The 15,722-nt window shown below is 34.7% G+C and overlaps 1 protein-coding gene and 1 long non-coding RNA gene across 2 annotated transcripts in view; both read right to left on the minus strand.

The window, feature by feature from the left end:
* LOC123311108 (potassium channel subfamily T member 2) overlaps positions 1-15,722 on the minus strand; it is a 298,137-nt gene that overhangs the window by 137,795 nt on the left and 144,620 nt on the right. Inside the window, exon 4 of the mRNA XM_044894894.1 lies at positions 4,198-4,297. Coding sequence (XP_044750829.1) covers positions 4,198-4,297 — 100 coding nt within the window. The remainder of the gene's footprint in view (positions 1-4,197; positions 4,298-15,722) is intronic.
* Positions 8,019-9,379, minus strand: LOC123311117. The gene is made up of 3 exons (XR_006537422.1): positions 9,273-9,379; positions 8,920-9,203; positions 8,019-8,862 (listed from the first exon to the last, which is right to left on the minus strand). It is a non-coding gene; the product is annotated as an uncharacterized LOC123311117 (long non-coding RNA).

Here is a 15,722-nt window from a genome sequence, read left to right on the forward strand (position 1 = left end):
AATGGGTATATGCTACATTGGTGTAAGTTACCCCGCTAAAAATATATCAAATTTCAACCCCCTGAAAACATATTCGGTATTGCCAGTATAATGATGTTGTTTCATAACTCGATCAAAACTTTTGCGGTCGTAGCGAAATCCCAACATTTGATAGCTACCACGGATTGTCTATAGTTTCCATGCGATACTGCTGCCATCTGAACATTTAACCGCGGAGTTTATTATGTAATCTCAGGAAAGCCATACCGAAATTACCTCGTTATTTTTTATGGTCATTTTGTTTATGACGTGCCTATATGGACGGAACAGTCATATGCTCTTAATGTTCATTTTTGACTATCCCATGAATGTGATTTCTGGTATCATTATTTGTGATTTACGACTAGTTTAACATTTTCGTTGATTTAGTAGGTATGAATGATTGTCTCCACAATAATATTCGATGTCATCTAGGTTATTTGTCGACTGAAAGAAAACTATCATTCCGACGAATGTAACTGTACAGGGTGAGTCTTTGACTCGTACGAATATTTTAACAGTAGATTCTTGAGGTCAGAAGAAACACTTTTTTCCTGTATCATTTTTTTTCGAATCGGCTCGGTTCAAAGTCTTCAGGCTGTAGAAAAAACCATAAAAATGATATTTTTAGTTAAATCTCTCAGACGGTTTTATCGAATGAAATTAAATTCATTTATTTGATGAATTTTTTTCGAACACAAAATATCACCCACGTCTTTCAGTTTTCTGATTATCACTTACCATAAAAAAAGCCAAAAATTCGATGAACCCAACTCTTGAAACTAAATTGGACACATTGAACGTTTCATTTGAACATTTCGTAAAATAAAAGTATACCTTATATTTTCTCTGTACTTTAGCTGAATACAACTCTGCTTCAACGATCCACAGATGCGTACTGTCACAGATTAAGCTAGTTATTCTAAAGGTAATTTTGTTTTCCCATGGTTGGCACAGCTCATTATGAAAACTGAAAATGGTTATATCTTTTTATCTAAGTCGATTCGGAAAAAATGGCGAAGAAAAAAAGTTTTTCTTTCGACCTCAAGAATCTACTATGAAAATTTTTGTACAAGTTGAAGAATCACTCTGTATATGCAAGAGAAATGGGAAAATCAACATTATATATTCATCGAAAGAGATCTCTAGTGATAACAGAATTCCACTTCACGAAAATTTCATCCGAGTTTTATATTTCTGCCTGAGCATTCTCAGGAATTATCTCATGAGAATATGTCATTGACGAGAGCAAATTCTGTGAGCCGAAGAAAGAAACTCCATGTCACAAAATGTATACAATGCTAGCCAACGCAAAAACAGCTTTGGGCGAGTAACTTAAACAAATATGAATCCTACTTGAAGACGTCTAAGTAGATGCATGAGTTCATTAGGACTCTGGGGAATAATAGAACTCAATGTTGAAGTGCAGTCTAACTCCGCAAACAATGTCATCTAAAGACCACACATTACAATTCAACGTTGAGCAGAATAAGCGAAAATGATGGAAATAGCCCATTAAATCCTCCTACTAGTTTACCATCATCAATTATCTCACGTGAACAATATGGCTGAAATTTGAATCAAACTGTTACAAGCTCTTCCAAACAAAAACGTTGAATGATGCATCAAGACAAAAAAAATTATAAGGTTTCTTATGAATACGCAAACATTTTCATACCTTCTGTAAACATATGATTGAAAACCAATAAAAATTTGAACAATCGCTTAATAAATGTCAAAGATGTAATTGAACCTATGCATCGTAGTGACGTCTGTCGATTTTGATGCAATTTTTATGATGCATTTTGAATGAGGAGAACTTTTAGAAGTTTTGAAATCCGCAAAAAGGAACATTTGAGTTGTCTCAAATTTAACTCAACGGGATTTTCACATTTAGATCATCTTGTCGATTCACACGTTCGACAAAGGCAACAACAAAAAAAAGTCATATAAAAATAAAAAAATATTTCATGTAGACAAATTGTCCATGATCATACATTTTTCCCAGCATTTAAGAGAGTTCCTCTCCTTTTGATCAAGGCTACAAAGAGAGGAATCATCTACAAAACTGAAAATATGCAGTTGCTGTCACTTACAACTTTTTATTTTCATCACACTAATTTTTTTTTGAATTTTGCAAAAGACGTAGGCCATATTCTTGAGAACAAATATTCTAATTTATACTGAGAATAAATGTCAATGATCATCACATCGAAATGCGAATAGTAATTGAATATCAAACCTACAGTATTGTACGGTCAATATTAAATTAGGTGTGTGTTCATATATATTCTGTAATTAGTCGCATAAATGAAATCCTTGGACTTGGTTTAGCTGCTTAGCAACATTCAAAACACAGCGTGTGTTATAATCTTGGAAATTCGCATGCTTCTAGTTCTGAGATGAAGGATTATGATGCAGGTATGATAAAAACAGTCATGCAACATGAGTTCGGAAAAATTCGTCGTCAACGTTTAGATTCTATTAAGTATGACATATATTATTGTGATTATCTTTCTTATTCTTGTACCAAACATCCTCTTGAAGTAATTGGAAAATCAATTTTAATTAATTATTTCTACTCTGCTACTAATGTGGTGTAGGTTCAAGCTTAGCGCTATGTTCAGAAGATTCAGACACAGAATATCAGCCTCGAAATGGAGTGTCAGAAGAATGTAAGGGTCCTGTAGCGTTCCTCGCACAACTGAAGAAGAGAAGAATCATTACTTGGAAGACCGAACCTGGTCGAAAGGTCCTCTGGGACCTGGGTCAAAAGCAAGATTGGGAATATTATTAATTTCAATTCTGGAGGGATTTCTGAAAACGACAATGATCCTTGAATTTTTGACGCAGATATGATGTTCTTCACAGATAATTGGAGAACAAGTTATATACCTATGATTAATTAATTTTTCCTTGGTTATCATTAAGTCTTCGAATCAGTTTGATGAAGGCTATATTATTTACTTTTTCTTTGTGGTTTTCTGCCCTGGTTTGTTGTTTCAGACATAATCTCGAGGGAGAGAGGATAAAGAAATTTTTATGTCAATGGAAAAGAAGCTCTTCCGTATTAAAAGCTTATTCCGTGTTCACTACACTACTCACGGGGAGACAGAGTTTTTTTACTGAGGTCCTTTCTTAAGCATTTGTATCTTACGTCGCATTGTATGGTACCATGTTACACTAACCTCTGTTAAAACTCATACATATATGCTATATTGTTTGATGACTAAAAATGTATTGCTGTGCTGACATTCAAGAGTATGTACAGGGTGAGTCTTTCACTTGTACAAATATTTCATCAGTAGAGGTCAAAAGGAATACTTTTTTCTATACCATTTTCTTCGATTTGGTCATGATAAAAAGATATAGCCCTTTTAAGTTGTCATGATGACCTGTGTCACCCCTGAAATAACAAATTACCTTCAGAATAACAAGCTAAATCTAGGACACTACACATCTGCGGATCTTTCAAACAGAGTTGTATTCAGGTAAAGTACCCAATTTTTCAAATGACACAGATAGTTTTTAATTTTTGAACATCAAATTACTCGAAAACGGGGCATTATACGAGAAAATATGAAGAATACTTTTATTTTACGAGACCTTCAAATTTTTTTATGGTTTCTGAATAGCCTGTATCTTTGAAACAGAGCTTATTCGGAAAAAAATGGTAAGAGAAAAACAAGAATCTACGTGCGAGTCAAAGACTCACTCTGTATATATAACCACAAAAATTGCAAAGCCCACTCCAATCTAATAGAAACATACTCATATCCAAACAATTCATAATTAATTATGGTTCTATCGAAACATCTGGAACAGTAACACAAACAAACTTGAAGAACTGAGTTTCACGTTTGGAGCGAAACCGAGAGAATGAATTAGAAATGAATTGCGAGAACACGCTTATTTCTCTCATTGCTTTATCGCCTCCAAGTTTCTGACATTTAAAGCTTGGTCGAGTTTTGACCGCGGTCAATATTCCCTTGGTTATCCATGCTATGGCGTTGTTGGGTCGAAGTAAAGTTCAGGACAATTCGTTCAGCTATTCGATGAAGAAAAGTCCAGAGCACGCTTAATTGAACGAAATTCTTACAAATGAAATTTTTTTGTTGGGGATTGGGACGAGAAAGTATTCGGTGTACGGAAAACTGAAGGCAATTTAAAGGAACTTACCATTTCGCATATGTTGGATCTAGATCAGTCACGACCCGGAGCATGTATAGAATGCAGGTCAACAGTTTGAAAAATAAATTGGCTATCCTTATCCTAAGACCTGGAACAGAAAAATTCAGCAATCAATATTTTCAAGTTTTCCAGAATTCGAAACAGGTGCATGAATTGTTTGATGAATTATTTATTGTTATTATCAGGTAGTAAGGAATGAAAAGGTTGACTTTAATTGAGATTGAAATTTTTTCTTTCCCAATGAGTGTGAAATTCAAATAAGGGATAATGAATTATGATTTTTCCGTCAAGTTACAAATTCGACGACTACCAAACACACTGACAAACAAGTAGCTACTATTTTGGCGAATTTACATTTGTAGTGGGAGAGCCCAAAAGGGAAATTCGGGATTAACTCGAGCGTTTCAGATTTATATAAGGGGAGACTTGGACCCTGCAGAGTAACAATAATAAAAATTAGACCTGTATATAGGGGGAATTGTCTAGGACACCCTGTCAGAATAGTAAAAATAAAACGCTCATTGTACATACTCGAGCGTGTCAGATTAAGATACATGTGGTTAATTACATGTTAAAAAGTATATATTCTCTTAATCTGACATTTTAAGCGTGACGAAAATGTATGGGAGCGCGCTAAACTTGCAAAAAAAAAACGTCACGTGTACATTCTAGAGCGCGATGGCTTTTTTTCAATTTGAAGCTAATGATTCAAGAATAACAGAAAAAATATAATCTGACAGTTTCAGCAATCCGGAACAATAATAGTTGGCCATAAAAATAACAAAAATCAGTTTTTTTGAATTATCTCCTCTCCTGGACTTCAAATTGTTTTCGCCTTCATCATAAAAGTTATAGAGCATAACATTTTCTACAAATTTTGTCCATAGCAATTTTTTCCACGTTTGAACGTTTCTGAGATAAATGGCGATGAATGTATATTAGATTGTATTTCTACATTGACCTTGGCCTTTCGCATGTGTGGCTAAGCTACTCATCCTTTAGCTCAAGACGGTTAAGGGCATGAAAAATTGCTACAGGGAAAAGTTGTATAGAATTTTATTATCTACACCTTTCATAATGAATACAGAAACGATCAGAGGTACAGAAAGGGAAATATCTTTAAAAAAAGCCTTGTTATCATCTTCAAACTGTTAGATTAAGAAAACCCCCAAGGGCGGCTCGTCAGAGGAGGCAAGGGAGGCTAAGCCTCCTCATAAAGCTTAGAGCTAAAATACATTCACTTCGGGCATGTCCTCATTTTCAGAAAGTAATTTCTATATAAATTATCCGAACACCTGAACTAGATATTCAGATGAAAATTAGTTCATTTTTCGGTCCTCCGCTCATAAAAATCCAGCATAACAATCATACAATCAACATCCACCGGCCGCGTACGCATCCGCCGCGTCGAATGTGAATATTTCCTAGGACTGCCTATAGTGCCTATTCGGACGGAGGCTGTTGGGCCTGCTGCTTCCGTTGATAGTGTAACTCACGCATACGTTCTCTAGACTCACATACTAGCCGAACAAGAATTCAGCTGACTTACTGTACCATATTCGCCGGTAAAATGTACCAGAGGAGGCACAGCTCCCCTGTTCCCATCGATTCTTTCGTGCCGTCTTCGACTATATTCGCTTGATCTCCGGCGGTAGGGGCGTTGTCCGGCGGTAGTTTGATGATTTCAATTTTCAATTTGAATGTAACGACTTCGTGGAGAACTGGAACTTCGGGAAATTTGTGATATATTCTTGATAAGATAGGTTGTTTTGTTAGGGCGTAAGTACTGATACGGATCAAAAAATAAAATGGAATTGAATATTGAGAATTAACTGTACACGTTGTTAAAACCTTTACAAGACCTCCACCAAATTTAATTACACTAAAGTCTACCGAAAATCGTCAGAAAAGAGGTTTCAGTGTTGTTTGGTACGATAAATGTGATTGGTTAATTGGATCGATCAAACGGGAAAAATTATTCTGCTGGCCATATCTACTATTTTCTCATCAAACTGAATATACTTCATGGTTCAAAACGGGGTTTTCAGATTTGAAAAATATACCGCGTTCTATGGAAAGGCATAACAAGTCAAAGGAGCATATAGCATCCTCTTGCATTGAAAATTAGTCTTAGAACTGGCAACTTTTCATTATATTGAAGAAGTATACTTTATTGACTGATAGGAGTTTGTTCCAACACTCCTCGAAAACTATTAGCCTCCTCAGCTCTCATGACCACGAGCCGCCACTGAAAACCCCTCCTAATTATGGTCAGATTAATGGGTCAAAACGTCTGCAACACCGAGATTAACCATCTATATGAAAATCTAACACGCTCGAGTATGTACAAGTAACAATTTTTTTTGCATTTTCAAAGGACCGCTGTGACCTTGCGTCACGTAAGAATTGTCTGTCTCTTGAAAAGTAGGGTCCAATTAACATATGTTCTAAAAATCTGATACGCTCGAAATATTTTTTTTTCACTATTATCAACTCTTCCGTACAGCCAGCTCCACCGCGCCAACTGTCAAATTAACATGAATTTATCATCAAAGATACGAAGGCATATACAGTAGCTTAATCTGACACGCTTGTACACCTGACGTTTTTTTTACAACTTTGAGAACCAGCAGACGCTTTCCCCACCGCTAAAGTGCCTTTTTTTTACTTTCTACCATCTAATCTTCGGAATCCACTAGGTCTACACGACGCTCAAGTAAATCTCGATTTAGCATCGTCGGCTCCCCAATTATTATATTTACAAAAATTATTATTAAGCGTTTCAAAACTACTAACAACTTTCCAAGCTAGAATCTGACGTATCTGACTACTGAGAATATTTCACATTCTACACGGCTCAATAACTGAAGAGGAGAATTTGTTTACCTACAAGTAATACTCAATATATAAGTTGGAAATGAAAAAATTATTTAGTAAATGTATTAATTTAGGTTAACCTGCTTGAAATGGCAACAGTAAGCAGGACTGTTTCTACCTGAGGGAGTCTGAAGACTCAAAAAATGTTGACCTTGAAATCGAGGTATAATATCGAGTAGGGCCTCCTCTAGCTCTTCTTATACGAAATTGAGTCAGGGATGTGAGGATCGATAAAATTTTGAGAAATGTTTTGCCATATCCATCGAAGCATTGGCGAGCTCATGAGCATAGTTGCGTTGATATGAATAAAAAGATCTGTGCGTCCATGAAATGTTAATCATACCATTGATCCAGAGATATAGAAGGGGGGAGATTGAGCTTCGAGCTGCGCGAACTGGCTAAAATTGAAGACCGCCATTTGTCAGGAAATATATACAGCACCGCCTAAAAGTGATAGCATGTGGCAAGAGTTATATACAGGGGGACGTAAAATTCAGAATTTGAATGTTATGATTTCGTTGATAACAGTACTTGAAATTATGAGATTTCGGTCAATTCGTTTCTTATTTCTTCAGTACAATACAAAATGAATACCAAAAATTTCAACGAAGGAAAAAATTATTTGTTTTGTGTATTCTGGTGAATATAATGAGATGTGCAAATATTGAACATATCATCTAAATTCTAAACTGTACCAATGAATCCTTTTGAATTATATTCAAGCGTTTGTAACCAACGATGAAGGGAGCGATAAATTTTAATTTAATTGTCTTTTCTATTCATATTGTAATAAAGTAGGTACCTATGTTTGACTTTATCTGAAAGTTTTTCGAATTTTTTCTCCCAGTTTGAGAACCTAACTCAATTTCAAAATTTTTTAAATCATTGAAATACATATATACTTCTATGTTGATTCTGGTTGGGAGCCAGTGGGAAAAATAGTTTCCTAACAACAAATAAAAACATGAAACGAAATATTAAAATAGGTAACGTTTTCAAAATAAAATCCATGATTTCGAAGATTCTAGCAATTTGGTCTTATGGGGTAGTCTGATATATATAGACTTCGAAGCGTCACCAATATTTGGTTTGTTCCAGAATCGTTTTTCACTACTATTCCCTAATTACGATCAGAGGAAAGTAACCTGAAAAATTGCCCGTTCCTTCGAGATCCAATTCTGGAACTCTGCTATTAAGTTTTAATTTTATTTTCTGTTTCTAAGGAAACACGATTTTGTCTATCTGAAGGACACTAGATTTTTTGCACAAAGTGGATAATTTGATCTGATATTTTTTATTGGAAGTAAGACATGATATGATGAAAGCTAACAAGGTCGATAAATTTTTCAGTAGCTACTGGCATTAAATATATAATATAAAAGAAAAAAAACATTTTTCTATTCATTTTATTTATACAATATTGTATATCCAGTATCAATTCCTGCATAAAATCAAGTGATGAAGTCTTCTAATTGCAGAACCTTGAATTTTTCAGTATAAACTTTTTACAGATTGAATATTCTAATTTTAAAATGAGATCTGGCAATATTTTTCATTAAAAGAAAGCCATGATGTCTGCCAATCACTGAAGAATATGAAAAATGTTCTTTCACGGAAGGGAACAAATCATCAACTCGATCATAAAATTTTTGGGACTGAATTGTTGCAAATGCTTCGAGAAAATTTTCATCTCTTGGAACTCTATTTTTAGTTGAAATCATCAAATTCCTAATTGACATATCGTTATAATTCCATATGATGGTACATGAAGTCCCCCTGAAACAAACATAAAATAAAATCATCTCAGTTTCATATTAAATTATCTCATCTTACCTTGATTTTTGAAGAATATTACAATTCCCACAAGACTGGAACTTTTAGGGTCACAGTATCATTCTCTACATTTTTTAAATATCTTTTCATCAATGTGGCACTGAATCAAAAGATTTCTCCCAATGATGGGCAGCATTTTCAGAAATACGTTGATCTTGTCTCAAAAAGTCCATCACTTCTTTAATTTGTTGTATTTTATTTTTTAGATACTTAATTTCCTTCTATATGATGCTTGGAGTTTTTTCAATTCGATGAGTCTTTTCATCAATTTTGAAGGAGAAATACTGAAACAAGTTTAAAAAATTTGTAAATCTATCAAAGATATTCAAAAATTGATATAATTGGGAACTTACCTATAATTGTGAAGTAAGCCATCGTGAATATCCTGCTATTCAGCAAAAAAAGCTAATAAAACCACACGAATCCGCTAAATATCACCAAAAATACGTTGATATTTGTTTACATTCGTTTGACTTGACAGCAGGCAATGGCAGCTAAATGACAAGAATATTCACTAAATTGTTAAACCGTGATCATAATACCGTGCTATGACCTGACAAATGGCGGACCCACTTTTGTCCCATGAAAATAGGATGCGCAGTGGTCGAAGCTCAATCTCCCCCCTTCTATATCTCTGCATTGATCACGTCCTCGCCACACCAACATTCGCCCACCAGATTCAAAAAAGGATCACAAAAAAAAATTATCATACACCTCCAAGAAATGAGTTTCGTGTAATTTAATGTCATAAGGACCATATTTTGTATTGAGTGTACTCACAGCAATACTAAAATTTTAAGTCAAGTGCAAGAAGTATGTTCTCCCGAATATCCACTTTTTTGAGCAGTGTATAATCGAGTGAAGTTTTCTCAAGATCAAGAATTTCTTCACCAAATCAACTTTAATAGAATGGTAGAAATAAATAATCACGAACAAGGGGTGTTTTCTGAAGTCGAAAACGTTGTTTTAATCACTTCGTCCTCGCTTGTTATTCAAGGACAAAATACCAACATGCCGGATAAGTAGTCGATTCAAATTTTTTTCAGGTACTCTTCCTGGAAAGTTTAAATAAGTCATCCCACAAAAACTTCATCGGGGGAAATTGAATGAACAACTTCCACCGTCCTGCACTACTGGGGCTATTTATAATTCCCTATTTACGTTTCCGTTCATTCTTGGGTCAATACGAAGTCATAACGAAGAATAATTTGCCGCTGAAAAAGACCAAACATGACCCTTGGGACCCATCAGGCTGAAATATGGAGGTTTCCACACACGATTTTTTTAGGTTCAATTTTATGGTAGTGGATTCCACCTAGGAATTACCACAGCCTTAATTCTAAAGACGGCTGTGGATTTACTTTACGATGAGTTGAATTCATTTTTTTCTTAGATTACCTAATAAAACAAATTCTTTGAATTTGTCTTCATAAGATTCTATGCGGATTCAATGAAATTATTTCCCAAACATATGGATCCGAACAGCTGAAGAACAGAAGAATCATCACTTGGAGGACCCGACCTGGTCTGAAGGCCCTCTCGGATTTTTGAGGCAGAGATTAAATTCTTCACAGTGCAATTGGAGAACAAGTTGTGAAGGTCTACTCTTATGATTAATTAATTTTTCCTTAGATATCGAATCAGTTTAATAACTTAAGGGTGTATTATTCACTTTCTCTTTCTCGTTTACTGCTAGTTCTTTGTTTATACAGGGTGTTTCATTGAGAAACAGAGTCATCAACAGGCGGATAGGTGGCACCTTGGTGGTTCTGGAGATAACACATTTATTGGCTCCAACTGTCTCCGTAGCCGAGATGAATTTTGCTCGTTTCTTCCTGAGGCCATATCAGACGAACCACCCGGTATATTTTCTCTTCATATTTGGCAAACGTGTTTCTTATTTGAAGCTCAAATGTATAATTCAATAATCGCAAGAAAATCCAGGTCCGGGTTAACAAAAAATTATGAATCATTTGAATCCTCGAAAAAACATCCTGTAAATCGAATTATTGAAAATCTGTTTCAATACTTGAAAGACCACAAAAAACTGAGGCGTGTGATTTAAATTTTCGAGCAGACAGTTTTATTGCACAAATTTTTAACATGAAATAGAGGTTTTTATAGGTACTTGGATTCCTGAAATTCTGAATCACCAAAACATGAATCCATTAAAGAGGTCCTTTCGTTTGCATAAAAAATGTAGCACTTTTCTACACTCGATTTGATTTACACCAGTGTATGTAGAGGAAATGTAGTTAATCTACACATAGTCAAAAGGAGAAGTAGATAAACTACACCTCCTCTAAACTGGTGTAAATTCAATCAGCAAACGAATACTAAAATCGAGTGTAGAAAAGAGCTGAACTTTTTATGCAAACGAAGGGATCTACCCTTACTTAGCATTGTCAGGAAGAAACGAGCAAAAGTCATAAAACATCCTGAAACTCGGCTACAAAGACAGTAAGAGCCAATAAAATGTGGTATCTCCAGAACCATCTCGGTGCCACCTATCCGGCTGTTAAGTATTTCCGTTTCGTTTTCCAATGAAACACACTGTATAATTTGCAACGTTTCCAATTCTTTTTTCGTTCAAATTTTCATCGTTGAAATGACATTTTTCAAAAAATTTAATCTGCAATATCTACCTGTGTTGTATTTGTCCGATAAAATTGCTATCTACGGGTTCACAATCAGCATTGTTATAAATTGTTATAAAAATATAAGATCGCATTGAAAAATTTCGACACCCTCTACAAAGGCCATATTGGATCTCCTCCTTAATAATTAGGGTGCTTCTTGATTCACAGAACAAGTAGTTATTATGCAGTTATTATAAAATTACTTTTAACCCATTATGTAAAAGTGTCCGAAACTGGGGACTACCTTCATTTTAAATATTCGTTTTTTCTATAATCTGAATTTTTTTTCACTAATCTTGTTGCCTGTTGGGTTCATAAATGAGAAAAATACCTTCTTTCAAATGACTCGAAAATATCTGACAGAAATGTTACGAATGTAACAGGCAATTAATTGATTTCCTTCCATATGTACTTACTGCAGCTATTAGCTACAGTGTATTTCCAACTAGCCATATTTAGTGCTTCGAAACTTCAGTATTTACATGTTCGAATACTACATAATAAATACCACGTTTGCTGTTCAAGTAGCACGTTATAAGTTCTGCTCTAGCTCAACTAGAAACCTGTAATTGCGAGACATTCACATATTTCACGGTAGGTACACAACGCTGAGTCCTAAGGACGCCGAAGTAAAATAACAGGTACCATTATTCCGTTCCGATGAGGATTTATGTATAATCGTATGAAATCAATTAAACGAATAAATAACCCGGGCGTGAATATCGATCATTATGGACATAAATTTGCGATCCAGGAGGGCGTGAAAACGCGTTGTTACAGAAATTGCATTATAGTGGCCGTTAGCTTCTCATTAACTGTATACTGGACGGAATTAACATTTTGCGCCCGTGGGTAATCCTTCGAAAGATTTGACGCATTGTTCGGGCTCGGGAATAGTGACAAGATTCGTTTCATCATCACCTGTCTGGTTCCATTTATGTAGATGGAGCTATATTGCATACAACAGTAATTATTCGATATCAAATCTTTGTGCTGGGCGAGTCCTTTTTGGTGATAAAAGTAGGTTCCATCAAAATAAATCGTTTCTCCAAATATGAAATTGATGTGGCTGATATTTGATGAAAATCCATACTTCAACTCAAAACTGAATAACATGATTTTGACTAACATGACTATCATAGTATAGCTAACATCTAGCATCAGGTGGGTGAAGGTTCGGGTGATGATAAACTGTTTATCTCTTGACATTCAATTTTTGAACTGACTGAATTATTTCAATGAATCAGATTTCTTCATTCTCGAATTAGTTAAAGTTTGTTAAATCTTTTATCAAAGATGAGCAATGATAATTTGGTATTTGGTACGAATGTGTAATTGCTTATACTGTTTGAGAAGAGTTATGAAAAATTATGATGACCTAATATCTCAAATTTATAAATTATAATTATCTCACATTTTCGTGCATCAAAAGGAGAGCAATTCAAAATACTAATGACCTATTCGATCATACTGTCTTTAATATATGGGTATTGAATTTGTTTCAAAGTTAATGACTCGCACTATACTTGGTGAGTCTTTGACTCATACAAATATTTTAACAGTAGATTCTTGAAATCAAAAGACGCACTTTTTTACTATACCATTTTCGGATTGGGCCCTGATGAGAAGATAAAGTCACTTCAAGTTTTCAAAATGAGCTGTGCCCTTTGAAAAACAGAATTACCTTCAGAATAAATAGCAAAATGTGTGACACTACACATCTGTGGATCTTTTAAACAGAGTTGTATTCAGCCAAAGTACCCAATTTTTTAAATTTCAGAGATGCTTTTTAATTTTTGAACATGAAATTACCCGAAAATGGTGCACTTTACGAGAAAATATGAAGAATAGTTTTATTTCACAAAATGTTCAAGTATTCATTAGATAGCGTCCAACTCAGTTTCAAAAGTTGGATTCTTTTAATTTTTGATATTTTTATGGTACGTAATGGACATAATGAGAATACTGAAAAACGTAGCTGATATCTTGTGTTTGAAAAAGATTCATCGAATAAAAAAACTATAGTTAGAAATTTACTCCATTCGATAAAACCGTTTTTGGTTTTTCAATAGCCTGTATCTTTTAAACCGAGCCGATTCGGAAAAAATAGTATTGGAAAAAAGTGTATCTTTTGACCTCAAGAAGCTACTGTTGAAATATTCGTACGAATCAAAGACTCACCCTCTATGTTTCGAAACGACCCTAGCTAGATAGAAACCTAATCCAGATCACTGTGGAATTGACAGAAACACTTTATCTCATGATGACTAAATCGACCCAAATGGTCCAGTCTACGCTGGAAATGAGAATTAATGACAACTTAGGATGGGTGTAGTTTTTTCATATTCCTATAACTTTGAAATACTCGTAGGATGTTTTTTTCGATAAGTTCTCCCCACTAATAAAAAAGGATATGAGAAAACAATTTTCACAAAAAAATTAAAATACATTCAGTATCTCACCAATAAAATCAGTCTGAATTATTTAAAAAAATTGTCCCTACAGATTTGAAATGGGGATTAAAATACAGTTGCAATAATATATTTTTGGACAATGACAATGATTTCGAAAGATCTTTTGATAACGAGTGTCAATTTTCCTGTACTCTTCACGTCCCTTTCACAATAAAAAAAAAATAACTGATTTGAAGAGATTTGTAAAATGAATCTTGTATTCTTGTGTGAAAGTTGTGAAGGTGACACAATGTATATCGGAATATCAGTGAAGACAATAAAGTCTCAGTTCTCAGCACTCAGCTTACAGTGTTTTGCACAAGTCTTCAAATAGGTTTCTATATCCTATATCTATAAATATCTACTAATTTTGTATCCAACTGCATCAGTAATTTTTTTTATTTCGATTGCCTGATAACTCCAAACCATCGGCTGAATTTTTCCAATTGATGATCGTTGTATGCAGATCCTAATTTTTTCCTGAGTTTTCAAGTTCCTAGTTCTTCCTAATGTTTGGGTGTCTGCAGATTGATAGACTCGAATTGTACAATGATGCTTGATCAATAAGACAATCAAACTCAAAAGGTGAAGATCATTTTCGGCTTGAAATTAGAAAATTACACCGCAAAAACTTTGGCTGAATGTAATAGAGGAAAGAATTTTATGTTAGCAGTGAAGAGAACTGCACAGAAGTTATTAAATTCATAAAATAACATCTCCCTGGACAGGACCAGAACCCTCGACCCCACGATTACCCGTCCAGTCAAGTCAAAGTCAAAAAGTATTTATTTAGAAAATTATGTACAAAGTTGTTAGATAGGCAAGTTACAAATTTGCCTTTGCATTTGGTGGGGAAAGTACAAACAGTTCCTGCATGTATATGCTCACACTGTTGTTTGGAAGGGACATGGTTCTGTTGAACCTTACAATAGTTAAAAATGGATTGGTTTTAAATTGATTTACATAGAGAAATAGTTTTTCTCGTTTTGTTTTGGTTATGTGATTTACAGGAAAAATAATTTAAAAAAACCTGCTTGAACAATGGAGAGAAAAAGGTAGGCCTAGTGTTGTGGTTGTTTTCCTATTTTGCGGAAAATTGGTAGGTTCTGGTATGGCAGTTTGTGTTTATAGCTGGGGTCAATGTTGTCGAATCTGAGGTGGGTAATTTGTTGTGTTATTTCACTGGCTTGGCATTGGTTTTCGTAGAAATGATTGGAGATTCTGTTGATGTAGTTTGATATTGACTCGATTTCAGCTTCGTCATGGAGGTCCTTAATGCGGGTGTATCTGTTTCTGTTGGTTATGAGTCTGAGTATTTTATTTTGAAAGATTTGTAGTGGGTGTAGTGGTGACTTTTTCAGATGGGAGAATACGGGTGCAGCGTATGTTATGGTTGGTCTCAGTATGGCAGTGTATAGAAGTTTTTTGTTCTTTTTGTTCAGGTAGCTCTTTCTGTTCAGGAGGGGATATAAGGTTTTTAAGTTCATATGTGCTTTGCAGATAGTGTTCTTAATGTGTTTGTGAAAATTGAGTCTGCTGTCTAGTTCCACGCCCAGGTATTTCACCGAGGTTTTTGGGGTTATTGTGTGTTCTCCCACTTTTATTGGTGTAATTATCTTGTCGTTCGTGAATTTCCTACTGAAGACAATCTGTTCTGTTTTCTTTTCGTTCATAGTTATTTTCCATTTTTTGTAGAATTCCTGTATTTTCA

The sequence above is a fragment of the Coccinella septempunctata genome, chromosome 1, assembly GCF_907165205.1.
Source record: "Coccinella septempunctata chromosome 1, icCocSept1.1, whole genome shotgun sequence".
Classification (NCBI taxonomy): domain Eukaryota; kingdom Metazoa; phylum Arthropoda; class Insecta; order Coleoptera; family Coccinellidae; genus Coccinella; species Coccinella septempunctata.